General features: G+C 48.5%; 3 protein-coding genes across 4 annotated transcripts; 2 read left to right on the top strand and 1 right to left on the bottom strand.

The window, feature by feature from the left end:
- The first annotated feature begins 696 nt into the window (after positions 1 to 696).
- tgfbr2l (transforming growth factor beta receptor-like) lies at positions 697 to 8265 on the top strand. Its single transcript, XM_062402226.1, has 8 exons — positions 697 to 835; positions 3799 to 3955; positions 4780 to 4991; positions 5069 to 5817; positions 6745 to 6882; positions 6972 to 7113; positions 7433 to 7560; positions 7666 to 8265. The coding sequence occupies exons 1-8, from the start codon at positions 784 to 786 to the stop codon at positions 7939 to 7941; spliced, it is 1854 nt and encodes a 617-aa protein (XP_062258210.1). The 5' UTR covers positions 697 to 783; the 3' UTR covers positions 7942 to 8265.
- A 1605-nt stretch (positions 8266 to 9870) lies between these two features.
- lmln (leishmanolysin-like (metallopeptidase M8 family)) lies at positions 9871 to 17604 on the top strand. Of its 2 annotated transcripts, XM_062403260.1 has the most exons (16): positions 9879 to 10402; positions 10860 to 10963; positions 11141 to 11171; positions 11471 to 11553; positions 11705 to 11822; positions 12216 to 12394; positions 12584 to 12689; positions 13144 to 13238; positions 13364 to 13481; positions 13570 to 13677; positions 13757 to 13944; positions 14097 to 14229; positions 14321 to 14480; positions 14555 to 14685; positions 15599 to 15809; positions 16099 to 17604. In XM_062403260.1, exons 1-16 carry the CDS (start codon positions 10310 to 10312, stop codon positions 16197 to 16199), a joined length of 1959 nt encoding a protein of 652 aa, XP_062259244.1. In that variant the 5' UTR covers positions 9879 to 10309; the 3' UTR covers positions 16200 to 17604. The 2 variants fall into 2 exon arrangements, with proteins under 2 accessions (XP_062259245.1, XP_062259244.1); XM_062403261.1 differs by lacking the exon at positions 16099 to 17604 and having other exon boundaries at positions 9871 to 10402; positions 14889 to 15740.
- A 247-nt stretch (positions 17605 to 17851) lies between these two features.
- lacc1 (laccase (multicopper oxidoreductase) domain containing 1) lies at positions 17852 to 23887 on the bottom strand. The gene is made up of 6 exons (XM_062402238.1): positions 23764 to 23887; positions 23065 to 23611; positions 22806 to 22984; positions 22565 to 22730; positions 22117 to 22342; positions 17852 to 18220 (listed from the first exon to the last, which is right to left on the bottom strand). The coding sequence occupies exons 2-6, from the start codon at positions 23597 to 23599 to the stop codon at positions 17986 to 17988; spliced, it is 1341 nt and encodes a 446-aa protein (XP_062258222.1). The 5' UTR covers positions 23600 to 23611; positions 23764 to 23887; the 3' UTR covers positions 17852 to 17985.
- Positions 23888 to 25145: the final 1258 nt, after the last annotated feature.

The raw sequence follows: 25145 nt of genomic DNA, 5'->3' as shown, positions 1-25145 counted from the left end.
ATTCTTGAAATATTGTAATACATCACTAATATAAAATATCAACATGTAATAATGATAATTAATGATCCGTTTAAAGTAATAACAATAGTATTACTATTATAAACATAACAATATAACAATATTAATAACTGGTAGTGACGTCATAAATCCTGTGTTAAACTCACATTTTGAGATGAAGTGTTACAAAGTGTGTGTGTGTGTGTGTGTGTGTGGTTTCATGATAACCAGCCTAATGAGCTGGAATAAGCCTGTTAGAGGGAGGAGAGGGGGGCGGAGCTAACGAGAGGATGAACCCTGAGCAGCCGTTCCAGATGTTAACACCTCAGCTCTAAGAGGATCCTTGGATTAACGCAGCCAGGGTCAAAGGTCACTGTGACCTCACATGTCTGTGTCTCATTTTGACTCAACATGAAATGATTGAGTTACAGAGGTTAAAGGTCACAGTGACAGAAACGGCTCTGATTGGTGATTTTGGGTTCGTGAGACTTTTTGGTCACATTATTTAAAGTTTGTTTTCATTCTTCTGTGAACGTTTAAAGAAAAGAAAGAAGAAGTTTCTCAGAATCTAAAGTTTGAAATGTTCCTTGAGAATCGAGCCTTTAATGAAATGAGACTTTTCCTCCTGTTTTGAAATCTAACGCCTGTTAAAGTGGCGGTGGGCGGTGCTAAACCACATCTGGATGAAAAACATCTGGACCCTCTGAGCTCCGGACCGACCGACTCACAGACTCGCGGACTGACCGAGACCCAGCGTCCTTCTCCGGCTCGCTCTGCCCGCTGACGATGGCTCGGTGCCGGACGTTCTGGACCGGGATCCTCGTCCTCATGACCGCCAGTGAGTGCGACCCGATCTCCGGGCTTTTTCTGTCTCTGCTCCCCGGAGCTGTTCGGAGGGGCCGGGGCCGAGGGGAGGAGGGATGGAGCGGGGGAGAGATCCGCTAGTTAGAGCCTTCAAGTCACTACAACAGGCAGTAACTGTACTGCAATACAAGTAATACTGCTGCGAAACAAGTAATACTACTATGATACAAGTAACAGTACTGGGATACAAGAATTACTATTTGTTTGTTTGTTTTGTTTGTTTATTTCTGAGCAGAAACAGAACCAGAAGATTTAAGTGCTGCTCGCCAAATTAAATATTTAACTATTCAAGCATCAATGATCAGTGTGTGTGTGATCAGTAGAGTAGGTTCAATCGTTCATGTCAACATCAATATTATGATTATTATGAGTATTATGAGTATTATGATTATGATCATAAGCGGATCCAGGATGAAGAACTCAGGTCAATAGAATGTGTGAACTCTTCAGAATCATGGAGCCCAGTGGACTCGATTCAGATCTTTGTCTGTGGCCACCTCGGACTCGGTGAACTTCATGGAGACCAACGTAGTATTTTAAGGTTCTGATGAAGTTGAAGTTTCTGTGGACGAATATTAATCAGCTGCTTTGACCTCCTGTTGTTCATGAACTGACAGAGAGAGAAAAGAAGATTATCTCACATCCAACAAAGAGCAATTGCATCTGAAACGTCTTTGTGAATAGCTACACACAAACACACACACACAGACACACACACACACAGGCGTCTTGGCGTTGTCTTGAGATGTTGGTGAGGACAGAGACTGGCACTGAAAGAGTGTGTTGTGTTTATGTGTAAGACTTTCATTTGTGCAAGTGACGACAGTGATGTGATGTGGCCTCACACACACACACACACAGACACACACACAGACAGACACACACTCTATTCATCAACACAGCTGAGGATGTGGTTCCATATATAAACAGCATCAGTTCTTAATACGTGCTGACACTTTCTACTCAGGACTGTTTGTCATTTATGTCAATAAGTGATTTTTAAATCTCAGCAGCAGCAGGTGGTTCTGGACATGTGGGAACATAGGCGGAGTCTGGGTAGAGGGGCGGAGCCTGTAGAGCAGCAGGAGGCGGGTCATGACGTATAAACGCTGCTCTGGAAAGATCAGTGTTAATGTTTACAACAACACGGCTCCTCTTCTTCATCCTGAGATGTTTGTGTTCTTCAAGTTTCACGTCACGTGTTAGAAACCTCATCAACACGTCCACTCGCTCACTGGGAAGCTTCCACACATTGTCCTGCTGGTTCCTCACATGGACTCACTCTGACATGTTACACACATGTTACCAGGAGGCTGCAGGAGAAGATCCAGAACATGTCCAGAGACACTGACTCAGACATTTGTTCTCACGGAGAGAATCTGCAGAACATGTGAGGAACATGTGAGGAACATGTCGGGAGATCTGAAAACAGTTTGAGTGTTATTGTCTTTATCATTTTTCTGTCAACACTGGCGATGTGGTCGTCGTGTTTTTACGTTACCAATCAAACAGGTTCAATTTTCACCTCACCAAAACTAGGCTAGCAGTTTCCACTTGTTTCCAGTCTTTATGCTAAGCTAGCCATGTTAATGTTCTGACAGTGGAGACACAACGTTTACACAAAGCAAAAGAAAACTCACACTTCAGACTTGATGCAAATATGTGCTGATCTTAAATCATCTGGTGTGTGTTTGTTAGTGTGTGTGTGTGTGTGTGTGTGTGTGTGTGTGTGTGTGTGTGGTTGCATTAGGGAGGGCCTCCTCCTCCCAGCAGCTCGTAGTGCTGAGATTTCCCATGAGCCTTTGAGGGTGGAGTGTTGGATACTAACTTGGCTCAGAGAGCAGCTCACTTCTGGCTTCAATTTATTCCTGGAGACACACACACACACACACACACACACACACACACATGTTTGTACTTCTATCTTAGTGAGGACACTCGTTGACATAATACATTCCCCCGACTCGAACCTAAACCGGATTCTAACCCGAAAAACAAGACTCAACCCTCAAATAGGCCAAGAAGTGAGGACCAGACAAAATGTCAACCGGATTCTAACCCGAAAAACAAGACTCAACCCTCAAATAGGCCAAGAAGTGAGGACCAGACAAAATGTCCTGACAATGATGATACACACACACACACACACACACACCCATACACACAAAAACACACACTTCTCCAGCTCCTTAAGTTTGTCATCCCCTTTTGTCTCCAGCTCTGTTTAGAAGCAACATCTGGATCAACTTCTGCTCTGTGTGTCTGTGTGTGTGTGTGTGTGTGTGATGTACTCTACAGACAAAAGCACAACCATAGACACACAGTATATAGTAGATAAACACAAATATTAAAATGCACAACAGAAAAACAAGGAGGAGTGTTGAGTTGTGTGTTTTCAGAGGCGTGCTTCGGAGGGACACGCCCATTTCCTGTCGCTGAGCAGAGGAGTTCCAGCCCGAGAGTCTCACTCATTAGTCCTCTGCTAATATCTGAATGAAGTGTTGAACCCGAATCTCTGTGGCCGTTTCCATGAGATGTTCATGTGCAGGACTTTGTGTCAGCTGATTGATAAACACTGAGGTGTAAAGTCCTGATGAAGGTTCAATTATATTTCTGATTATGATGCTCGGGAATCAAAACAAATGATCTCTACTTTCATCAGGATTGTCTGAATAGACTTGTAACTTTACTGAAGGAAAGTTCTGAGCGATGGCTCCAGGAGGCGCTATAGAGTCAATCTGAGTACCTTGAGTATATTATAATAACACAAAGTGACATCTGATTCACAGCTGCTCCGTACACACGAGTCCACAATACAACACAACAAGGACATGTCTGTTTCCTTGTGTTGTCACTTGAACCTCCTGCTGTTGTCTTGTCTCACGTTGTCTCTCGTCATCTTGTCCTTCTGCCTGATTGTCTCCGTTCACACCTCAGGTCTCCCCGCTGGCGTCCAGTGCTTCAGCCACCTGAGCTTCAACCTGTGTAAGTGGTGCGAGGCGTCCAGTCCGCTGTGCAAGGACAGCGTCTGCACCAGTAACTGCAGCCTCTCGTCCTTCTGCACCGCCATCGATGAAATCTGCATCGCTATATGGTGAGAGGACTCGAACCTTTTCCTACTTGGAGTCAGAGCAGGAGCCATTTTATTTATTGTATTCTAATTTTATTCTAAGCTGAGAAGTTGGTTTCTAGGAACACAAGTTGAACAAAGATCAAAATAATTTCTTTTTGCTATTAAACATTTTCCACAATCAATAAGTACACCCTTTAATAATTCCAAAATAAAGAACTTAATTAAGAACAATGTAAGAGATAAAAGCTTCAGTATCATTCCCACAGCCGAGCTCCTGACGCAGGAGAAGAGAAACCAGATGATCAGATGTTTTCTCACTGACCCACAACTTTCTTCAAGAGTGGAAACTTGAGTCTTTGTTTGGATAACAGCGTTAGTTCAGGACACGCCCCTCCACCACACACTCACCGCACCCTCTCATTTCCTGTGCACATCAGCCCCCCCCCCCCCCCCCCCCCTCCCTGTACTCTGCTGGAAACCAGTGATAAGAGAAAAGTGAGGGAAGGACACTGGTTCATTCAGGTCAGAGTTCGTTGGCTGTAAACACGAGCGCTAACAAAATGATTGAGTTTCATGAGAACCCACAAACTGCTACGAACTCTCAGGCCAGTAGGGGGCGATGAAGTGTACGTGAAGGATCCATTCAACACCAGAGAAGAACAGTGGGAGCTCAGCGAGAGGCAGATCTAGAGTCAGCTTCTCACTTGTAATCAGATGCAGCTGCGTAGATAATCTGGTTCGTTATGTTGTTGAGATCGTTCTCAGATCAGCTGTCGTGTTTTCTCCTCGGCTGCATTAAAGAAATAAAACGTCTCCACATTCAAGTTTGATTTTCATCTGTTCAGGAGGAAGAGCAACGACACAATGACCGTGAGCACCATGTGTCACCAGCCTAGTCTGCCACTAGAGGGCGTGGACCCCGCCCTGCTGCTGAACTTCACCTCAAGAGAATGTCACATGGTCCCACAGCCGACTGACGATGGAGCCATGATGGTCTGTGGCTGTCAGGGGGAACACGAGTGTAACGACAAACTGATCTTCAACAAGGGAGCCAATGGTGAGGCGGGGGGGGGGGGGGGGTGGATGAAGGATGGTGGATGATGGATGTAACGTCTCCTCTCTGTGGTGCTGCAGGTTTCTTTAAGCTGCAGAGTAAAGACGTGATCCCGGTGGTGGTGGTGAGTCTGGTTCCTCCGGTCCTTGTGGCCATCGTGGCCACGGCTGCCTTCTACTTCTACCGCACCCACCGCCCGGACAAACCCGGCCCCCCTGCACGCCCCGACTGGAGCACCAAGCGCACCCCGGAGTTCTATCAGGCTCTGGACCTGCCGGGCGGGGGGGCTCGGGCCGATGGTGCAGGAGGCCTGGCGGGTCCCGGGTGTGAAGGGGATCACTCCAACGCCAAAGTGGCATCGTTTGACAGTGACATCATCAGCGCCCTCACAGATCAGAGGCACGGCCGGCTGTCGGAGCCGCTGCCGATCCAACTGGAGGTCCTGGTGGGGAAGGGCCGCTTCGCAGAGGTGTGGAGGGCCCGCCTGCTGCAGGGGGTGAGGGGGGGGGTCAACAGCTATGAGACCGTGGCAGTGAAGGTGTTCCCAGCCATAGAGTACGCCTCATGGAGAAACGAGTGCTTCATCTTCACAGACCCCAAACTGGAGCATGGCAACGTGGTTCGATTCCTGGCAGCTGAAGAGAGGGGGCCGCCCGGTCCCACGCTCAGACAGTACTGGCTGGTTCTGGCCTATCACAGCCTCGGGAACCTCCAGGACTTCATCACAGATAACATCCTGAGCTGGGAGGAGCTCGTGGCCATGGCCGTGAGCGTCGCTACAGGGTTAGCTCATCTCCACAGTGACACCACACCCAGCGGGATTCCAAAGGTAAGAGGAGAAGGAGGAGGGGGAGGGGAGGAGAGAGGAGGAGGAGAGGAGGAGGAGAGGAGGAGGAGAGGAGGGGAGAGGAGGGGAGAGGAGGGGAGAGGAGGAGGAGGGGAGGAGAGAGGAGGAGGAGGGGAGGAGAGAGAGAGGGGGATGAGAGGAGGGAAGAGGAGGGGAGAGGAGGGGAGAGGAGGGGAGAGGAGGAGGGGAGGAGAGAGGGGGATGAGAGGAGGGAAGAGGAGGAGGAGGGGAGAGGAGGGGAGAGGAGGAGGAGAGGAGGGGAGGAGAGAGGGGGGGGAGAGGAGGAGGGGAGAGGAGGAGGAGGGGAGGAGGGGAGAGGAGGAGAGGAGGGGAGAGGAGGGGAGAGGAGGGGAGAGGAGGGAGAGAGGAGGAGGAGGGGAGGAGAGAGAGAGGGGGATGAGAGGAGGGAAGAGGAGGAGGAGGGGAGAGGAGGGGAGAGGAGGAGGAGAGGAGGGGAGGAGAGAGGGGGGGGAGAGGAGGAGGGGAGAGGAGGAGGAGGGGAGAGGAGGGGAGAGGAGGGGAGAGGAGGGAGAGAGGAGGAGGAGGGGAGGAGAGAGAGAGGGGGATGAGAGGAGGGAAGAGGAGGAGGAGGGGAGAGGAGGGGAGAGGAGGAGGAGAGGAGGGGAGGAGAGAGGGGGGGGAGAGGAGGAGGGGAGAGGAGGAGGAGGGGAGGAGGGGAGAGGAGGAGAGGAGGGGAGAGGAGGGGAGAGGAGGAGGAGAGAGGAGGGGAGAGGAGGAGAGAGGAGGAGGAGGGGAGGAGGGGAGAGGAGGAGGAGGGGAGGAGGGGAGAGGAGGAGGGGAGAGGAGGAGGAGAGGAGGAGGAGGGGAGGAGAGAGGGGGGGAGAGGAGAGGAGAGGAGAGAGAACTCTCCCTCCTTCAGTCTGACCTGAGCTCGTTCCTGCTCTTCAGGTGCCGGTCGCCCACCGGGACCTGAAGAGCAGCAACATCGTGATGAAGAGCAGGACGGAGTGCGCCCTGTGTGACTTCGGTCTGGCCTTACGATTGGACCTCGCTCTCACTGTAGACGACTACGCCAACAGCGGACAGGTAAGATGTGTGGTTGTTGCTCAGGAGGCAGAACTTGCGTTCGATGTCCCGGTTGTGTTCGATTGGACGTCCTGTGTCGTCCCTTCCAGGTGGGGACAGCTCGTTACATGGCTCCTGAGGTGCTGGAGTCCAGGGTGAACCTGGAGGACCTGGAGGCCTTCAAACAGATGGATGTTTACTCCATGGCGCTGGTCCTCTGGGAGATGGCCTCCCGCTGCCAGGCCATCGGAGGTAAGAGCTTCTCTGTGAGAGCAGGAGCGTGGACGGGATGTCCAGCTTCTATGTCCCAGGACATCAAACCCAATTAATGAGGAACAACCGACATAATCCTGAGGGAAGAAGAAGAGACTTGTTGTTCATCTTTCGTCAGCTTTTATAAAGACGGCTTCGTTCAATATGTTTTAACATGAGCATCAACAGATCACCTTATCTGGAAACGTCGGAATGTATTGAGCTTTAGTCATCGGGCTCCACTGTGTGTGTGTGTGTGTGTGTGTGTGTGTGTGTGTGTGTGTGTGTGTGTGTGTGTGTGTGTGTTGCGCTGGTGCAGAGGTGGAGAGCTACGAGCCGGCGTTTGGCTCCAAGGTTTGTGAGCAGCCGTGCGTGGACAGCATGAGGGACCTGGTGCTGAGGGACCGAGGACGACCCGACATCCCGGCGGCCTGGACGCAGCACCGGGTCAGAGACAGACACACAAACAGATGCTTTAATCGCAGACACACACACGTTTGCAGACGACTTGGTTGACATGTTGCCGTCTCTATCTGGTCCTGTGTCCTCTAGGGGATGAACGTCTTCTGCTCCACCATCACCGAGTGCTGGGATCACGACCCGGAGGCCCGACTGACGGCCGACTGTGTGGTGGAGCGCTTCAACGCCCTGCAGGAGGACGAGGAGCTGACAGCAGAAGCAGACAGAGACAAGGACGGAGACAGACAAAAGAACTCAGAGACGGCAGAAGACGATCGGATCCACTCCTCGTCCACGTCCTCCCTGCAGGTCCCTCAGCCGCAGAGCGACGACACGGAGGTTCACAGGGCGTCTGTCAGCGAGGGCTGATGGAACAGGCCTCGTGTTTAATCTGCTGGCAGAGACACTCACACTCTTCTGTTGTGTGAAAGTGTGTTGTTTTATCGGAGCTGGTCTCCATGTGTGTGACGGTATAATTCTGTGACTGTGATCCTCATCATGACATACGTGCCCCCCCCCCCCCCGGAGGGCTCCTGGTCGGGTGAACAACCGGCTCCACAGTCCAATGCTTTGTTTCTGTGACTGGAAAAGCAATGTCCTTCTGAACTCAAGGCTCTTTACACAAAACTCTGTTGGATGGAAAACACAGATTCTTAATGTTTGTTTGTAATAAATATAAAATTACAACATTAAGTTACATGTTCAGTCCAAAGGATTCAGTGATAAGTCCACTTGTTTAGGTTCAAACATGAAGACAGCAGCTGCTTCCTCTTCTTCTTCTTCTTCTACTGTTTAATTCTGTCTCTACTTCCTGTGATTGGTCCAAAAGTCCAAACAATCCAACAAAGTGTTTTCACTGCGAACCAACAGTTCAGATTGTTTAAATATGAATTTGAACAAGAGACATACATCGGAAGAAAACATGAATAAATACGTTAAATTTCTTGTAATCGTGAACATTTGATCATCTTTACAACGTTCAGAGTAATAACTCCACGCCGCTGCTGCTGACGTGATGAGGAAACTCCTCTTCTGTACGTTATCCTCGGTTTATTATTCCGATCCAGACAACGTGTTGTTCCTCTGGACGAAGCTCGGACTTCCACAAACTTCTTCTTGCAGCTTCAGAGAGGAAACAAATGAAAGAGAAACTGAAAACCACCAAAGCTTAACAACAATGTCTTTGAACTGGTTTGAAACACAAGTTCTCGTGGTTACCAGTACTTTGTAATATGCTCGGGTGGGGGTGGGTTGGTGGTGGGGGTGGGGGGTTCTATATGACATGACTCATTTTCTCCACAACAAAGGTCCAAGTAATTACAATGGAAGGACCAACTGTCGAAGTCGCACAATCAGAGATGTTGTGTTCACCTCTCAGGACACGTCCTTACAGCCGATCTCCTCTGCACCTCCTCATTGGATGTTTCCTTTTGGATGCTGTAGATCTTTTTTAAGCTGCAGTAGTTTTGCCTCAACATTGAAGTTCTAAATCCTAATGTTGTGTTGATGCTGTTTGGACCTCCTGATCTGATGGAGTCGACTCTAATCACCTTTGACCTTTGGCCTGTGAGGCTGCTGTTCTGTGAAACTTCTGCAACTTCCATGTTAACAGACGGGACATGGACCAAACCATCAGTGTCTGTTGATGACTTCCTGACGTCTCTGCAGCCCACTGACCTCAAATCAGCTACCAAACCAGAACGTGCAGGTTATGACTGCGGTCAAAGACAGAAGCAGGAAAAGGAAGATGTAAGTTAATCAGACAAACTGAGAGACGTCTTTCATGAGACGCTGAGACATCAGAGAGGCTCAGTCTTCACTTAGACGGGATCCTGCTCAGCCAATCACATGCTGACGCTCTCACGTCTCTTTAATCAGTTTACAGTGTCTGAGGGTCAGAGCGTGGGAACAGGACACACGTCCATTCACAAACCAGCCTGAAGACAGACACACAAAACTCAGGCTCCACAAAGAGAGGGGGCGGGGGGGTACAGCAGTCTGTGGCAGTAATGCACCTGGACGTTGGTTCCATCATCAATACACAGAAGACAGAAGAAGAAGAAGTGTGTGGATGTGGTTTGGATCATGTTCACTTCACGGTTTTACAGATCAGTTAAATCACTAATTCAATTACATTTTTTATAATAAATTAAATCTATACACAAAAGTTACTTATAACTTATCAAAGTAACGACATTAAACAATTCTGTCCGAAACCTCTGTATGTGAATCATACTGTTAAATGAACTTTTAGTTCAGTGAGAACGCCCCCCAGTGGCAGAACCTACTCACTGCACGTCCCTCACCAATCTGTGTTAAAGAGGGTGCTCTTCTTCTCTGAGTGAGTCCTCCTGTTCACAGACGATCTTTGGAGCGGTCCGCCTCCTCGCTCTACGCGGTGGGAGTGAGAGGTCTGACAGAGAGACGATCTTCGGTGCCGGTGCTCTCAGCTGATTCAGGAACATCCTCCGGGACCGGATCTGCTGTTACCGTAGCCGCTGTTACCGGGCTGTTACCGGACTGTTACCGGGTTGTTACCGGACACTTCCCCTGGACCCGGCCCTCTACCGGCCGCTGCTGCCGTCTCTCGCCCCGGGTTGAGACGCTGTTCGCGGGGGGAGACGATGTCCTGATTCACTCATCGAGCGATGAGAGGCTCGAGTCCGGAGCGGACCGGACCGGCGGAGGCTCAGTTGACTGCGGGCGGCCGATCCGCGCTCCTCGGGCCGGACGGAGGATGGAGCTCGGCCGGGTCCTCGTCCTGTCCCTGCTGGCTGTGACCGTGAGCTGCTCCGGGACCTGCAAGCACCGAGTCCCCGCTCCGGACCAGGTGAGCCCCGCTCCGCTAGCATAGCTCCACCCGGGCTCCGCTGGCCGCCGGCTCGCTGCTCCGCGAAGTGAACCCGAGGGACATGTTCGTGTTTCAGTGAAAGAACCGAGCCTGTTCTGGTACCGTTAGCATTCAGGCTAACATGCTAACAGGAAGACGCTGTCTCTTTAAGAGCCATCTTCACCCCGGTTTCCCTAGCAACAACGGAGAGAGCACTTCCGGGGAGATCCTTTCAAAATAAACTTTGTAAACACATTAGTTGTGTATGAAGTTTCTGATTGAAAACCTCTAACTTAACAAACTTTACAGTAATCACTGATGTGTCTGTGTTTAAAGTGTACATGTAAATAACTACAGTTTGTGTTCAGTGTGTATTGTTGAACTTTCTACGATGGAGATATTGTAATATCCAGAAGTCATTATCTCTGTGAATCCCTGCTCTCTGTGTTGTCTCCAGGTCGTCCACCATGTTCACCTGAAGCCTGAGCGCTTGACCAAGAGAAGCTCTCCTGACGACCTTCAGCTGAAGATCAAGATCATCTACGACTACAGCGTTGACCAGTGAGTCCTGCTTCCCGCTGAAGCCACATTACAGTGCACAGGACACCAGAGACACATGTTGCACAGTATCCGATCCACAGAGCCCATTAAACCTGCTGCAGCAGGAGAGTTTGCATTTCCCCTTTGACCCCAGTGGGATGTCTTCTGTCTCCAGCCATGTCCTCTTTCTGTCCACAGGCTTCCTGCAGACAAGAGGAGACTGGTGAAGGTGAGCGACTCCTGAGATCTCTGAGGTTATCGCTTCTCAAAGTCTTTCCTTCGTCACACATGTTGATTAATTCTGGCTTCTAGTCCAACAGAACAGGAATATGAAGAGTAATATTAACAGTAGAAGTAGAAATGGAGGTTAGAATAAATACTGTTCACTTGTGATGTCATACAGATACTGTGTAAGTGCACGTTGACATCACTACTGTGATCTGATGTATAACTGTGTGTGTGTGTGTGTGTGTGTGTGTGTGTGTGTGTGTGTGTGTGTGTGTGTGTGTGTGTGTGTGTGTGTGTCAGGATAAGCTGTTTCCTCAGGCCATCGACTTCCTGCAGAGGGTGTTCAGTGTGAGGCAGAGGGCGGGGCCTGTGCTGCTCAGCAGGTACGAGCCAATCACAGGGAGAGATTTGTGCTTCATTAGCAAGTGTCAGTGTGAACAGACTCGTTCCACTCGTGTGTTTGATTATGGGATGTAGCTCCAGTGAGTAGTTGGCTGTTCTGATGTAACGTGTGGTTTCTCTGTGGCGTCTCAGACAATGTGCCACCAGCCAGTACCTGAGGAAGAGGGATGACCCTCATCGCTACTGCCAGGGCGCCTGTGCAGACGTCACCCGCTGCGGCCCCGTCGTCGTGCCACAGCACCACCTGCAGGTCAGATCAGGGATAACGTGACCAGAGTATACAGAAGTCTCAGTGTCTGTTGGTCCAGATAAAACCGAGGCTCTAAAGTCTCGGTAGTTTGGACGCCAGGTGCAAACGAAGCAGCAGAGACACGTTTCAAACTAAAACGCAGTCGTGTGGATGTAGATCGCACACGTGCTAGCAGCTCCGTGCTAGCAGCAGGAGCTTTGATGCTAATTCTAATTGCATTAATTGTCATCATCCTTGATACTGTTCCGTTACTACGTAGATATGGTGAAGGGGGGGGGACAGAGAGGCAGCTGGGGAGATAGACAGAAGGAGGTGAAGGAGGAGGAGAACGGGGAAAGAAAGAAACAACGATGACAGGAGCTCATAAAGTTTCCTCTGTCTATCCCCTCTTAGCAATGTAAAGTGTGCAGAGAGTCTGGGAAGTCCTGTGGCCCCTCCGGCCCCCCCGACGGCCCCGGGGTGGAGGGGTCTGACTTCGTGCTCTACGTCAGCGGCGTCCCCACCGAGCGCTGCGGACAGGAGAACATCGTGGCCTACGCCGCCTACTGCCAGCTGGAGGCGGAGCTGGACAGGTGAGGGGGGGGGGGGGGGGGGGGGTCCTTGACTTATTCTTTTGTTCCAGTCTGTAAATCGTTTCAGTTTGAGGATGTTTCTAAGTGTGTGTGTGTGTGTGTGTGTGTGTGTGTGTGTGTGTGTGTGTGTGTGTGTGTGTGTGTGTGTGTGTGTGTGTGTGTGTGTGTGTGTGTGTGTGTGTGTGTCAGACCTATAGCAGGCTACGCCAACCTGTGTCCTGCTATGATCTCGTCTCAGCCTCAGGACTTCGAGGGGATGCTCTCCACCGTCAAACACGAGATCATTCACGCTCTGGTCAGTGCAGAATCACTTCTCTCTTTTGGAATGTTAAGTGATGTGTGTAAGTGAAGAAGAACCAGATGTTAACTGGTTGGTTTCTTAACGCTGACTAACCTGTGATAAGATGTTTGTAATGACTAATACACACAACATGCTCCTAAAGAGCATCTGGGGAATAACCACCTGAGCTCTTACTGCCGTCACCAGTTGGTGGATGAAGAACTATAGTGAAACATTAACCTTCTGCTTGAGTTAAAGTTAGCACCTGCCATGTTACCTGCCGGCTCTGATTTGATCAGCTGATCAGTTCCCCCCATGTTATCATTTTATTTTATTTTTTTATATATAAAAACCCAGAACATTCAGAGTAGAATACAGAATACACATATATGCAGTGCAGTAATGTGAGAAGTACCTGAGTACCTGAGGACGTAAACAGAGCCACTGAACTTCCTCCTCTGTCCACCAGGGGTTCTCAGCCGGTCTGTTCGCCTTCTACCACGACGACGAGGGCAAACCTCTGACCCCCCGCTTCGCCAGCGGCCTGCCGGCCTTCAACGAGAGGTGAGGACCACGAGTCCAAGTCCTGTCCTGTTGAGAGTCGTCCTACAGCTGCTGCTAACTTCAAACCTGTGTGTCTGTGTGTGTCTGTGTGTGTCTGTGTGTGTCTCTGTGTGTGTTGGACCCAGCCTGGGCTTGTACCAGTGGAGCGAGGCGGTGATCAGGACAGTGAGCAGACTGTGGGACATCAGAGGAGGAGTGATGGTGCGACACCAGGTCCACGTCCTGGTCACTCCCCGTGTTGTGGTGAGAATCACATTGTGTGACTTGTTCCCACTGACGCTCGGCTTCAGTTGTGTTTCCAGCTGATGTGAGTTTGTCTCTGTGGCTGCAGGCGGAGGCGAGGAGACATTTTAACTGTCCCATCCTGGAAGGGATGGAGCTGGAGAACCAGGGCGGAACTGGGACTGAGCTGAACCACTGGGAGAAGAGGCTCCTGGAGGTGAACGCCTTGTCTCGGTGGTCGGCAACAATTCAGCTCTCTCTCCTTGTGTCTTTACCATCTTGTCGCTCTCCCTCAGAACGAGGCCATGACGGGCTCCCACACCCAGAACCGTGTGTTTTCTCGGCTGACGCTGGCCATCATGGAGGACAGCGGCTGGTACCGGGCCAACTACAGCCTGGCTCAGAGGCTGGACTGGGGCCACGGCCTCGGCTGTGACTTTGTCATGAAGAGCTGCAAGTTCTGGATGGACAGACAGAGACAGAGGTGACGACAGGACCAGTTCTCACAGCATCAAACCCACTCCAGTGCTTTGACTCAGTCTGTATCGCACACTGAAATCCCAGCTGTACTTTATGAGTCCAAACATGTAATAGAAACCTGATTCATAGGTTTGATGTTTGTGTTGGTGGCTGCAGGCGTCACGCGGTGACTCCGTTCTGTGACACGCTCCGAGCGTCTCCTCTGCAGCTCACCTGCAGACAGGACCAGCTCGCTGTGGCCGTGTGTAACCTGCAGAGGTACGAGCAGGAGCTGCCGCTGGACTACCAGGTACACACACACACACACACACACACACACACACACAGCTTGATGACAGACAGTGGTACAGTGGTGAATCACAGTGTGTGTGTGTGTACAGTATTTTGAGCAGATCCCTGACGTGGCTCCCGATCAGCTGTCGTTCTTCGGGGGGGCGGTGGAGATCGCTGACTTCTGTCCGTTCAGTCAGGAGTTCAGTTGGCACCTGAGTGGAGAGTACCAGAGGAACTCGTACTGCCGCGTGTCGGAGAACCAGCCAGGTACCGAGCGCTCCACCAGGGACACTCCGTTGAAGCTGGGACCCAGTTCTTCTCTCACCACCCTGTGTTTTCAGACTGGTGGAGGAACTACGGGGCGGAGCAGTACGGACCGGACTCTGTGTGTCTGAACCAGAAGTCGGCCTTCGTCATGGAGCAGTGCACGAGGAAGATGACGTACCCGGACTGGGGCTCCGGATGCTACAAGGTGCTGGAACCAGTCACATGTTAAACACAGTTTGAAACCAAAGTCACATTTCACAGTAAAATCAGTTTCACGGATTCACCAACAGTTTGTTTAACAAATCATCATAACTGGACTTTTTATTTCTAACAGCAGCAGATGAGAGATGTTTGGAAAAGTTCAGATCTGTTAAATAATCCTGATTGACATCAAGTTTATGTCCTTAGACACGCCCTCATCCTGCAGTCCTTTTCTGATTGGTCCAAACCAAGTGAGACAGTCTGACACATTCACACGAGGTCATTTCTTTTCATCAATGTGAGAAGAGAAACGGTGAAGTTAGTTTTCAGGTTGTCCGTCTTATTGTTGTTCACACGATATCTTAAGATCATCACGAGGGAGTTTCTTCACATACAGATGTCTGCTGGGACTGATTAGATGTCACTGGTGAAGCTGGTTGGTGGAGACAAACCAGTACAGGGAAGAAAGATTCATCTCTAATGTCTTGTGTGTGTGTGTGTGTGTGTGGTGTGTGTGTTGTGTGTTGTGTGTGTGTGTGTGTTGTGTTTGTTGTGTGTGTGTTTGTGTGTTGTGTGGTGTGTGTGTGTATGTGTGTTGTGTGTTGTGTGTTGTGTTTGTTGTGTGTGTGTTGTGTGTTGTGTGTGTGTTTTTGTGTTGTGTGGTGTGTGTGTGTATGTGTGTTGTGTGTTGTGTTTGTTGTGTGTGTGTTTGTGTGTTGTGTGGTGTGTGTGTATGTGTGTTTGTTGTGTGTGTGTTGTGTTTGTTGTGTGTGTGTTGTGTGTTGTGTGTGTGTTTGTGTGTTGTGTGGTGTGTGTGTGTATGTGTGTTGTGTGTTGTGTGTTGTGTGTTGTGTGTGTTGTGTGTTGTGTGTTGTGTGTTGTGTGTGTGTTGTGTGTTGTGTGTGTGTGCGCTGCAGGTGTGGTGCTCGGCCCAGGGCCTGAGGGTGTTGGTTCAGGACCGATCCTTCCTCTGCGTCCGTCCAGCTCAGCTGCTGAGCGTCAGCGTCCGAGTCAACGACTGGGTTTACAACGGCGTCCTCGTCTGTCCCGCCTGCTCCGACTTCTGTGACGACTGCCCCCCCCCCCACCAGCTCCCGCCCGTCAACGCCTCCAGGACCAACCCCATTGGTCAGTGTGGCTTCTCCTCTCCTCACAACAGCTGAAAATGTCCTCGAGCAGCCTTTGAGTGACGTCTTTATTAAATCATATTTTAATACCGGGACACAAACATTGAAATGTTTTGTCGTCAGAAGTTTGGTAGAAAACAAACGTTTGAATTATTGTTGAAGTCCAAGCAGCTGAGAGGCGTCATCGGACAAACACCAGAGAGAAGAGATGGAGAGGATGTGGTGGTTTGTCTAGTTGTTCTTAGTCTGAGTGAATCTGGAGAGTGAGGTTTGTTCTGTTGTTGTTTCAGACCCGTGCTCCAGTTCTCCAGGTCTCCACATCACTCTGTGGCTCCTGCTGCTCAACCTGCTCCCCCTAGTGGCTGGACTGCTGCTCTGCCACTGCAGCTGATTAACACTGAGTTTATGTGTGAAACAGCCACACGTATTCTCAGTGACTCTGAAGCTGAAAGAACTTCTTCTTCTTCTAAATGGGACAATATAAGGAGTTTAGTGACCCCTGGTGGCAGCAAGAGATAACGTTTCTTTTTCAATTTACATGATGGTTTAGCCAGACAACGCGTTCTGTATTAATATATTTATACAACACTTTGGTGTCTTTTAGAGCCGGGTGGGGTGGAGGAGGCCCACCAGGATCCCAGCCTCCTCCTGATGAGTCACATGAGACTAAATCTGTCTCTACTTTTGCTAATAAAGACAAACGGGATCAATCTGTGGCAGCTCAGTGGAGACCGGACGTCTGCCGGTCAGCTGTGATTTATTTTAAACGTCGTACAAAGACAACAGCAATGCTTCTTAGGTCCTGTCTAGGATTTTATTTTCCTTTGAAAAAGAACAAACCAAAATTATGTCATTTAAGGTTTGTACAATGTAGGTTTGTCCAGATCATGTTTGTTTAAATAATCTGATGTGAATGAAAGGTAAAGCTTGACAGATCTGTGTGAGGGAAGTCGTCTCCTTGGCTGTAAACAAAGATGAAGACACGTCTCCACTTCCTCCTGTAAGAATGAAGCTCAAACTCTCAGAGGCAAACGCTGCCACCGTGTGGTGATAACGTCATTTACAGTCTAGAGTCGGTGCAGTAAAGTGCTTCTGGAGCTGTAGTGTTGAGGTCCCGCCCACACATGCTCTCAACCAATCAGGAGTCAGTCTCAGCTGTCAATCATGACATCTCAGCCTGTTTTTATATCATCAAATAACTTGAACAAACATCAGAGAGAACGACAAAACCATCTATTTAACGTCTACTTTGATTTTCTTTAGTCAGGTCCATGTCCCATCTGCTAACATGGATGAGGAGGGTTTCTGGGACTGTGCTGTAGCCAGCCACCAGGGGGAGATGGAGACTTTAGAGTCGTCACGTCTTTCATCTTTATCTACTGGTTACGACTGAGCTGAGGTTCAGGTCTTAACGTGATTGGATGAAAACTGAGATTTTTGAGATCTGCTCTAACGTGAGCGTCGATCAAACCGATTTTAAAACATTAGTTTGATGTTTACAGTTTATGATTCATGTGTCGTCGTTTGCAGTAGATTCACCTCGTGTTTTTTATTTATAGAAGAAATTCACCTGAAACGGTTTTTATTTATTCTTCTGTCTTGAAAGTTTAAAATGTGATGAAGATTTTAGATTCAGCTTTGGTAGAAGTTTTATTAAAACCCCAGATGTTTATTTAAGCCGTTCTGAGATTCCTTCAGTGGATCTCTGGTCTTAATCTGTTTCTGCTAACCCTCTGTTTTTTAGGAAAAGGGCTTTTTAAGACAAATCACAAAAAATAAATGAAGTCTGTAAACCAGAGATTAGTTTTTGTCTGTAAAAAAATAACATGTTTATAAAAATATTTGTATATCGGTTTAGAAACACATTGAATACTGACATGTTCCTCATGTGTTCCTCATGTGTTCCTCATGTGTTCCTCATGTGTTCCTCAGTTTCCGTTAGAAATGGATTTAAAGTGACAGCGACGACCGTTTGTTCTCAGCTGCTCGTCATCGAGAGAAGCCACTGATTTTAAACCTTCTGTTAAATAAGATCCAGACATCTGAAGAGTTATCAGAAACATTTATTAATGATTCTAATCAGTGGAACACAAAATACAAATTGTTCAGCAGACGGAACAGATTTCAAATCATTATTCACATAGAAAACATGAATTTGACAAACGTTTGATTAAATGCTAACTGGTGTGGGGACTCTGTCCGTCCTCCAGTGCCTGTGAGGGACGAGCCTCCTGTGGGTTGGACTCTCTGATCCACAGGAAGCCCACCTGTGTCCCGAAGTCAGGTCCGTCTCTGACGTGGGAGAAGAAGAGTTCAGGGCGACAGGAAGTGCAGGGCGTGACACAGGGCCTGTCCGTCACCGTGTCGTCATGGATGTGTTCAGGCAGGATCCCGCCTCTCTGAAGGAGGAGTCTGAGGCAGGAAGTAAGATTCAGTGAACAGCTCACAACATTCACCTCTAATCTGACCAACACTCCAGTGATCTGACCTAACACTCAAGGTAATCTGACCTAATCCCCCTCTTATCTGACCTAACACTCCAGTAATCTGACCTAACACTCTGGTAATCTGACCTAATCCCCCTCTTATCTAAACTAACACTCCAGTAATCTGACGTGACACTCTGGTAATCTGACCTAATTCCCCTCTTATCTGACCAACACTCCAGTGATCTGACCTAACACTCTGGTAATCTGACCTAATTCCCCTCTAATCTGATCTAACACTCCAGTAATCTGACCTAACAGTCCAGTAATCTGACCTGAAGCTCCAATAATCTCACCTAACACTCCAGTGATCTGACCTCACACTCCAGTAATCTGACCTAATCCCCCTCTAATCTGACCTAACACTCCAGTAATCTGACCTAACACTCCAGTAATCTGACCTAACACTCCAGTAATCTGACCTAATCCCCCTCTTATCTGACCTAACACTCCAGTGATCTGACCTAACACTCAAGGTAATCTGACCTAATCCCCCTCTTATCTGACCTAACACTCCAGTAATCTGACGTGACACTCTGGTAATCTGACCTAATTCCCCTCTAATCTGATCTAACACTCCAGTAATCTGACCTAACAGTCCAGTAATCTGACCTGAAGCTCCAATAATCTCACCTAACACTCCAGTGATCTGACCTCACACTCCAGTAATCTGACCTAATCCCCCTCTAATCTGACCTAACACTCCAGTAATCTGACCTAACACTCCAGTAATCTGACCTAACACTCCAGTAATCTGACCTAATCCCCCTCTTATCTGACCTAACACTCCAGTGATCTGACCTAACACTCAAGGTAATTTGACCAAATCACCCTTTTATCTGACCTAACACTCCAGTGATCTGACCTAACACTCAAGGTAATCTGACCTAATCCCCCTCTTATCTGACCTAACACTCCAGTAATCTGACGTAACATTCTGGTAATCTGACCTAATTCCCCTCTAATCTGATCTAACACTCCAGTGATCTGACCTAACAGTCCAGTAATCTGACCTGAAGCTCCAATAATCTCACCTAACACTCCAGTGATCTGACCTCACACTCCAGTAATCTGACCTAATCCCCCTCTAATCTGACCTAACACTCCAGTAATCTGACCTAACACTCCAGTAATCTGACCTAACACTCCAGTAATCTGACCTAATCCCCCTCTTATCTGACCTAACACTCCAGTGATCTGACCTAACACTCAAGGTAATTTGACCAAATCACCCTTTTATCTGACCTAACACTCCAGTGATCTGACCTAACACTCAAGGTAATCTGACCTAATCCCCCTTTTATCTGACCTAACACTCCAGTAATCTGACGTAACATTCTGGTAATCTGACCTAATTCCCCTCTAATCTGATCTAACACTCCAGTGATCTGACCTAACAGTCCAGTAATCTGACCTGAAGCTCCAATAATCTCACCTAACACTCCAGTGATCTGACCTCACACTCCAGTAATCTGACCTAATCCCCCTCTAATCTGACCTAACACTCCAGTAATCTGACGTAACACTCTGGTAATCTGACCTAACTCCCCTCTAATCTGATCTAACACTCCAGTAATCTGACCTAACAGTCCAGTAATCTGACTTGAAGCTCCAATAATCTCACCTAACACTCCAGTGATCTGACCTCACACTCCAGTAATCTGACCTAATCCCCCTCTAATCTGACCTAACACTCCAGTAATCTGACCTAACACTCTGGTAATCTGACCTAATCCCCCTCTTATCTGAACTAACACTCCAGTAATCTGACGTAACACTCTGGTAATCTGACCTAATTCCCCTCTAATCTGATCTAACACTCCAGTAATCTGACCTAACAGTCCAGTAATCTGACTTGAAGCTCCAATAATCTCACCTAACACTCCAGTGATCTGACCTCACACTCCAGTACTCTGACCTAATCCCCCTCTAATCTGACCTAACACTCCAGTAATCTGACCTAACACTCCAGTAATCTGACCTAACACTCCAGTAATCTGACCTAATCCCCCTTTTATCTGACCTAACACTCCAGTGATCTGACCTAACACTCAAGGTAATTTGACCAAATCACCCTTTTATCTGACCTAACACTCTGGTAATCTGACCTAACACTCTGGTAATCTGACCTAACACTCCAGTGATCTGACCTAACACTCAAGGTAATCTGACCTAATCCCCCTCTTATCTGACCTAACACTCCAGTAATCTGACGTGACACTCTGGTAATCTGACCTAATTCCCCTCTAATCTGATCTAACACTCCAGTAATCTGACCTAACAGTCCAGTAATCTGACCTGAAGCTCCAATAATCTCACATAACACTCCAGTGATCTGACCTCACACTCCAGTAATCTGACCTAATCCCCCTCTAATCCGACCTAACACTCCAGTAATCTGACCTAACACTCCAGTAATCTGACCTAATCCCCCTCTTATCTGACCTAACACTCAAGGTAATTTGACCAAATCACCCTTTTATCTGACCTAACACTCTGGTAATCTGACCTAACACTCTGGTAATCTGACCTAATCCCCCTCTTATCTGACCTAACACTCCAGTAATCTGACGTAACATTCTGGTAATCTGACCTAATTCCCCTCTAATCTGATCTAACACTCCAGTGATCTGACCTAACAGTCCAGTAATCTGACCTGAAGCTCCAATAATCTCACCTAACACTCCAGTGATCTGACCTCACACTCCAGTAATCTGACCTAATCCCCCTCTAATCTGACCTAACACTCAAGTAATCTGACCTAACACTCTGGTAATCTGACCTAATCCCCCTCTTATCTGAACTAACACTCCAGTAATCTGACGTGACACTCTGGTAATCTGACCTAATTCCCCTCTAATCTGATCTAACACTCCAGTAATCTGACCTAACAGTCCAGTAATCTGACCTGAAGCTCCAATAATCTCACCTAACACTCCAGTGATCTGACCTCACACTCCAGTAATCTGACCTAATCCCCCTCTAATCTGACCTAACACTCCAGTAATCTGACCTAACACTCCAGTAATCTGACCTAACACTCCAGTAATCTGACCTAATCCCCCTCTTATCTGACCTAACACTCCAGTGATCTGACCTAACACTCAAGGTAATTTGACCAAATCACCCTTTTATCTGACCTAACACTCTGGTTATCTGACCTAACACTCTGGTAATCTGACCTAATCCCCCTCTTATCTGACCTAACACTCCAGTAATCTGACGTAACATTCTGGTAATCTGACCTAATCCCCCTCTAATCTGATCTAACACTCCAGTGATCTGACCTAACAGTCCAGTAATCTGACCTGAAGCTCCAATAATCTCACCTAACACTCCAGTGATCTGACCTCACACTCCAGTAATCTGACCTAATCCCCCTCTAATCTGACCTAACACTCCAGTAATCTGACCTAACACTCTGGTAATCTGACCTAATCCCCCTCTTATCTGAACTAACACTCCAGTAATCTGACGTAACACTCTGGTAATCTGACCTAACTCCCCTCTAATCTGATCTAACACTCCAGTAATCTGACCTAACAGTCCAGTAATCTGACCTGAAGCTCCAATAATCTCACCTAACACTCCAGTGATCTGACCTCACACTCCAGTAATCTGACCTAATCCCCCTCTAATCTGACCTAACACTCCAGTAATCTGACCTAACACTCCAGTAATCTGACCTAACACTCCAGTAATCTGACCTAATCCCCCTCTAATCTGACCTAACACTCCAGTAATCTGACCTCACACTCCAGTAATCTGACCTAATCCCCCTCTAATCTGAGCTGAAACGACCCGGTGCTCTGTCGTACTCACCTGGTGGCGAGGCGGATGTTGACGTGTGGCCTGTCCAGCCCCGGGTCAGGGACACATTCAGGATGGATGCTGATGAAGTCCAGCGCCTGCTGCCTCTCCAGCGTGAAACAGCACCCCCCCACCGACGGTCCCACCGCCACCAGGATGTCGTTCACCTGACAACCGAACTCCTTCACCATGGCCTTCACTGTTGCCATGGCAACCCCCATCAGAGTCCCTTTCCAACCTGGACGACGAGAAGAAAGTGATCAAGACAACAACAACAATAATAATAATATTGCTGATAGATTATTTTATATTGTATCAGGTCAGTGAAACATCTGACAGTAAGCACCAAAGTTACAACACTGACCTCATGGTGGCGCTGAAACTGACACATCTATGTTTTGGTTAATAATTTAATACCCTTATGTAAGCAGAACATCAGAGACACAACTGAAATGTTCACCTGCGTGAGCGGCTCCGATGACCTTTGACACAGGATCAGCAAACAGGAGGGGCATGCAGTCGGCTCCCGGAGCAGCTAACACCACCCCCGTCTGATTGGTCACCATCCCGTCGTAGCTCTCGGGCTCGGCGCTGCCCACGACCCACACGTCGCTGCCGTGGTCGACCTGCAGGAGACTCGGGTGATTCAGATCCACGTGCAGCCTTCGCCCTGATCATGTGACGTGTGAAGACTCAGCTACCTGCACCAGGCGGAGCGGAAGTGGGTGGAACCCGGCGTGCAGCCCCAATCGGCGTCTGTTTTCCATCACCACGGCGACGGGGTCCCGCCTCCTGCTGCTGCTGAACAGATTCAAGGAGGACAGGGTCGGGAGGTCGGACACGCCCCCTCTGCGGGTACTGAACCCATGACCGAAGACGTCTGACGGACAGAGAGCCGCTGATTCACGTTGATTCAGTAATAAAACACACGATGAGTTACAGTTTGTTTAATAAACTGACCTGGGATCAGTGATGACGTCAGCACCGTCATCTGTCCCTTCAGAGCAGGAAGCTGCTGCAGAAACTTCCACTCCTCCTCCTGCTCCTCCTCCTCTTCCTCTTCCTCCTCCTGCTCCTCCTCCCCTTCTTTTCCTTCTCTTTCTTTCAAGCCTTCACCAGGTGGGTCCGTGTGGGCGGAGCTTGTGCAGCTCTGGCAGGTGAGGTTATCCTGTGACGTCACTCTGTACTGGAACGTGTACACGGCCGTGAACAGCAGCTTCAGGTAACGAGGCAGCGCGTCGCGGCCACGCGGGCTCGTGTGCACGGTCACGGAGGTCACGCGCAGCTCGTCCACAATCTTTTTGAGCCGGAACAAACTTTCCGCGGTGGAGCCGCTCGCGAGCACCTGCGCGCTCCCGCACCAGCTCGGAAGCGCGTGTCCCTTCTCGCGGTAACGTTTCGTGCACAACACGAACACGCGCGAGTCCGGGTACGAGCCGGCGACGAGTGTGTGACAGCAGCCGTGCACGAGGTCCAGCAGGACGACGTGAGACATGGTGTCTCTCCGCTGACACAGACAGACAGAGAGAGAGAGAGAAAGAGAGAGAGAGAGAGAGAGAGCGACAGACAGAGCGAGAGAGAGAGAGAGAGAGAGAGAGACAGACAGACAGGAATTAGTAGATGAACAAGTATTAAAAGTGAATCGAGTCAATAACAAACCTTGATCTTCTGACTCCAAACTTCCTGTTTTAACTTCAGCTGAGGCGGAACCTCCCGATGACGTCACTATGTCAGCTCCGCCCACACTGGAAGCTCCTCAGGTGAATGTCCTCGATATAAAGATTTATAATTAATATAAATCAGAGGGAATTCAAATAAAAAAATGTGATGGCTGCTTGAAAAAATACACTAAGCATTATTATTGAAGTGATATTTAACTTTAAGTTCACTTCAGTTGATGTTTTTACTTCTACTCTTATTAGTTATTGATTCTAATGTTCCAGCTCATTGACCCTGTTGGCAGTAACGTCGCTCCGCCACCAGCAGGGGGCGTCACATGACCAGTTCATTCCAGACTTAAGTCACACTTCTGTCATCGAGGTAGAACACATTTTACACAAACAACACACAGACACACAAAAATCATGCCATACATATGACATGAGGAACAACCAGCGAGCACCTGATGATGCTGATGAGCCCTGAGTTTGACCTGACAGGCAGGATGAGAAGAGACACCTGCAGACATGTCAGGGCGGAAACGTAATGTCTCTAACATATATGTGGGTATTTGGAGTCATCAGAATCAGAATCAGATTTATTGGCCAAGTAACAGGGAATTTGACTCGGTAAAGTGGCTTTCAGTTGCTTACACAAAATACACATCACAAATCAAACAAAACAAAACAAAACAATACAAACAGTCCGACGGTCTAAGAAAAGAAGTGCAGGTGTGCATATTACAATTTTTTCCAGTGAGGGTGAAATAAGTAAACATAATTAAATATAATATATATTATATATAATATAATTTCGGGAGTAACTGTACAGTGGTTATTAGAAGGATCCAGAGTTATTGCACAGTGCCACAGTGGGTTGGCTGTTCAGAAGTGAGACGGTGAGGGGGGAGAAACTGTTTGACATGGGACAAACATCATGTGTGTCATTTTGCTGCAGCCTCAGAGGATGTGTTTGTGTTCTCCTGCCACAGCTGCCCTCTGGGACGACCTGCAGCCAAGGTTACTGCTGCTGCTGCTTGAAGCTGCTGCTTATCCTCCACTGGAACATATTCAGACATGAACTGAACGTGTTCCTGTTGTTGTCAATGAGTCGGACCCGACAACCTGCTGAGAGGTCATGTGTTAAATCTTCTTGAGAGTCCTCATGTCTCAGTTGATTTTATTATGTAACGTCACCACTAGATGTCACTCAATATCCTGCGTGACTTGATCAGGAGTCGAACAAGTCACACAAAAGGGACCAACAAAAGTCCACTTGTCTACTTTCACGTGTTCCACTCCTGAAAACCACCAATGATTATAATGGAGACTTGAAAACATTCACCTTCTACACACAGGAACACCTGAAGCTTCAGTAACAGG

Source organism: Platichthys flesus, chromosome 13 (genome assembly GCF_949316205.1).
Source record: "Platichthys flesus chromosome 13, fPlaFle2.1, whole genome shotgun sequence".
In the NCBI taxonomy this organism is placed as follows: Eukaryota; Metazoa; Chordata; class Actinopteri; order Pleuronectiformes; family Pleuronectidae; genus Platichthys; species Platichthys flesus.
The sequence above is the reverse complement of the archived record's forward strand: the minus strand, read 5'-3'. Positions and strand labels throughout refer to the sequence as shown.

What these genes read in the sequence shown, in the direction of transcription:
- tgfbr2l (XM_062402226.1), top strand. Translation starts at nt 784, where the DNA reads ATGGCTCGGTGCCGGACGTTCTGGACCGGGATCCTCGTCCTCATGACC. An exon ending in ACTACGCCAACAGCGGACAG is followed by an intron (nt 6,883 to 6,971) that starts GTAAGATGTGTG and finishes CGTCCCTTCCAG; the next exon opens with GTGGGGACAGCTCGTTACAT. An exon ending in CGGCCTGGACGCAGCACCGG is followed by an intron (nt 7,561 to 7,665) that starts GTCAGAGACAGA and finishes TGTGTCCTCTAG; the next exon opens with GGGATGAACGTCTTCTGCTC.
- lmln (XM_062403260.1), top strand. Translation starts at nt 10,310, where the DNA reads ATGGAGCTCGGCCGGGTCCTCGTCCTGTCCCTGCTGGCTGTGACCGTG. An exon ending in TACGACTACAGCGTTGACCA is followed by an intron (nt 10,964 to 11,140) that starts GTGAGTCCTGCT and finishes TTCTGTCCACAG; the next exon opens with GCTTCCTGCAGACAAGAGGA. An exon ending in TGGTCACTCCCCGTGTTGTG is followed by an intron (nt 13,482 to 13,569) that starts GTGAGAATCACA and finishes CTGTGGCTGCAG; the next exon opens with GCGGAGGCGAGGAGACATTT.
- lacc1 (XM_062402238.1), bottom strand. Translation starts at nt 23,599, where the DNA reads ATGTCTCACGTCGTCCTGCTGGACCTCGTGCACGGCTGCTGTCACACA. An exon ending in GACGTCATCACTGATCCCAG is followed by an intron (nt 22,985 to 23,064) that starts GTCAGTTTATTA and finishes TCTGTCCGTCAG; the next exon opens with ACGTCTTCGGTCATGGGTTC. An exon ending in TTCCGCTCCGCCTGGTGCAG is followed by an intron (nt 22,731 to 22,805) that starts GTAGCTGAGTCT and finishes AGTCTCCTGCAG; the next exon opens with GTCGACCACGGCAGCGACGT.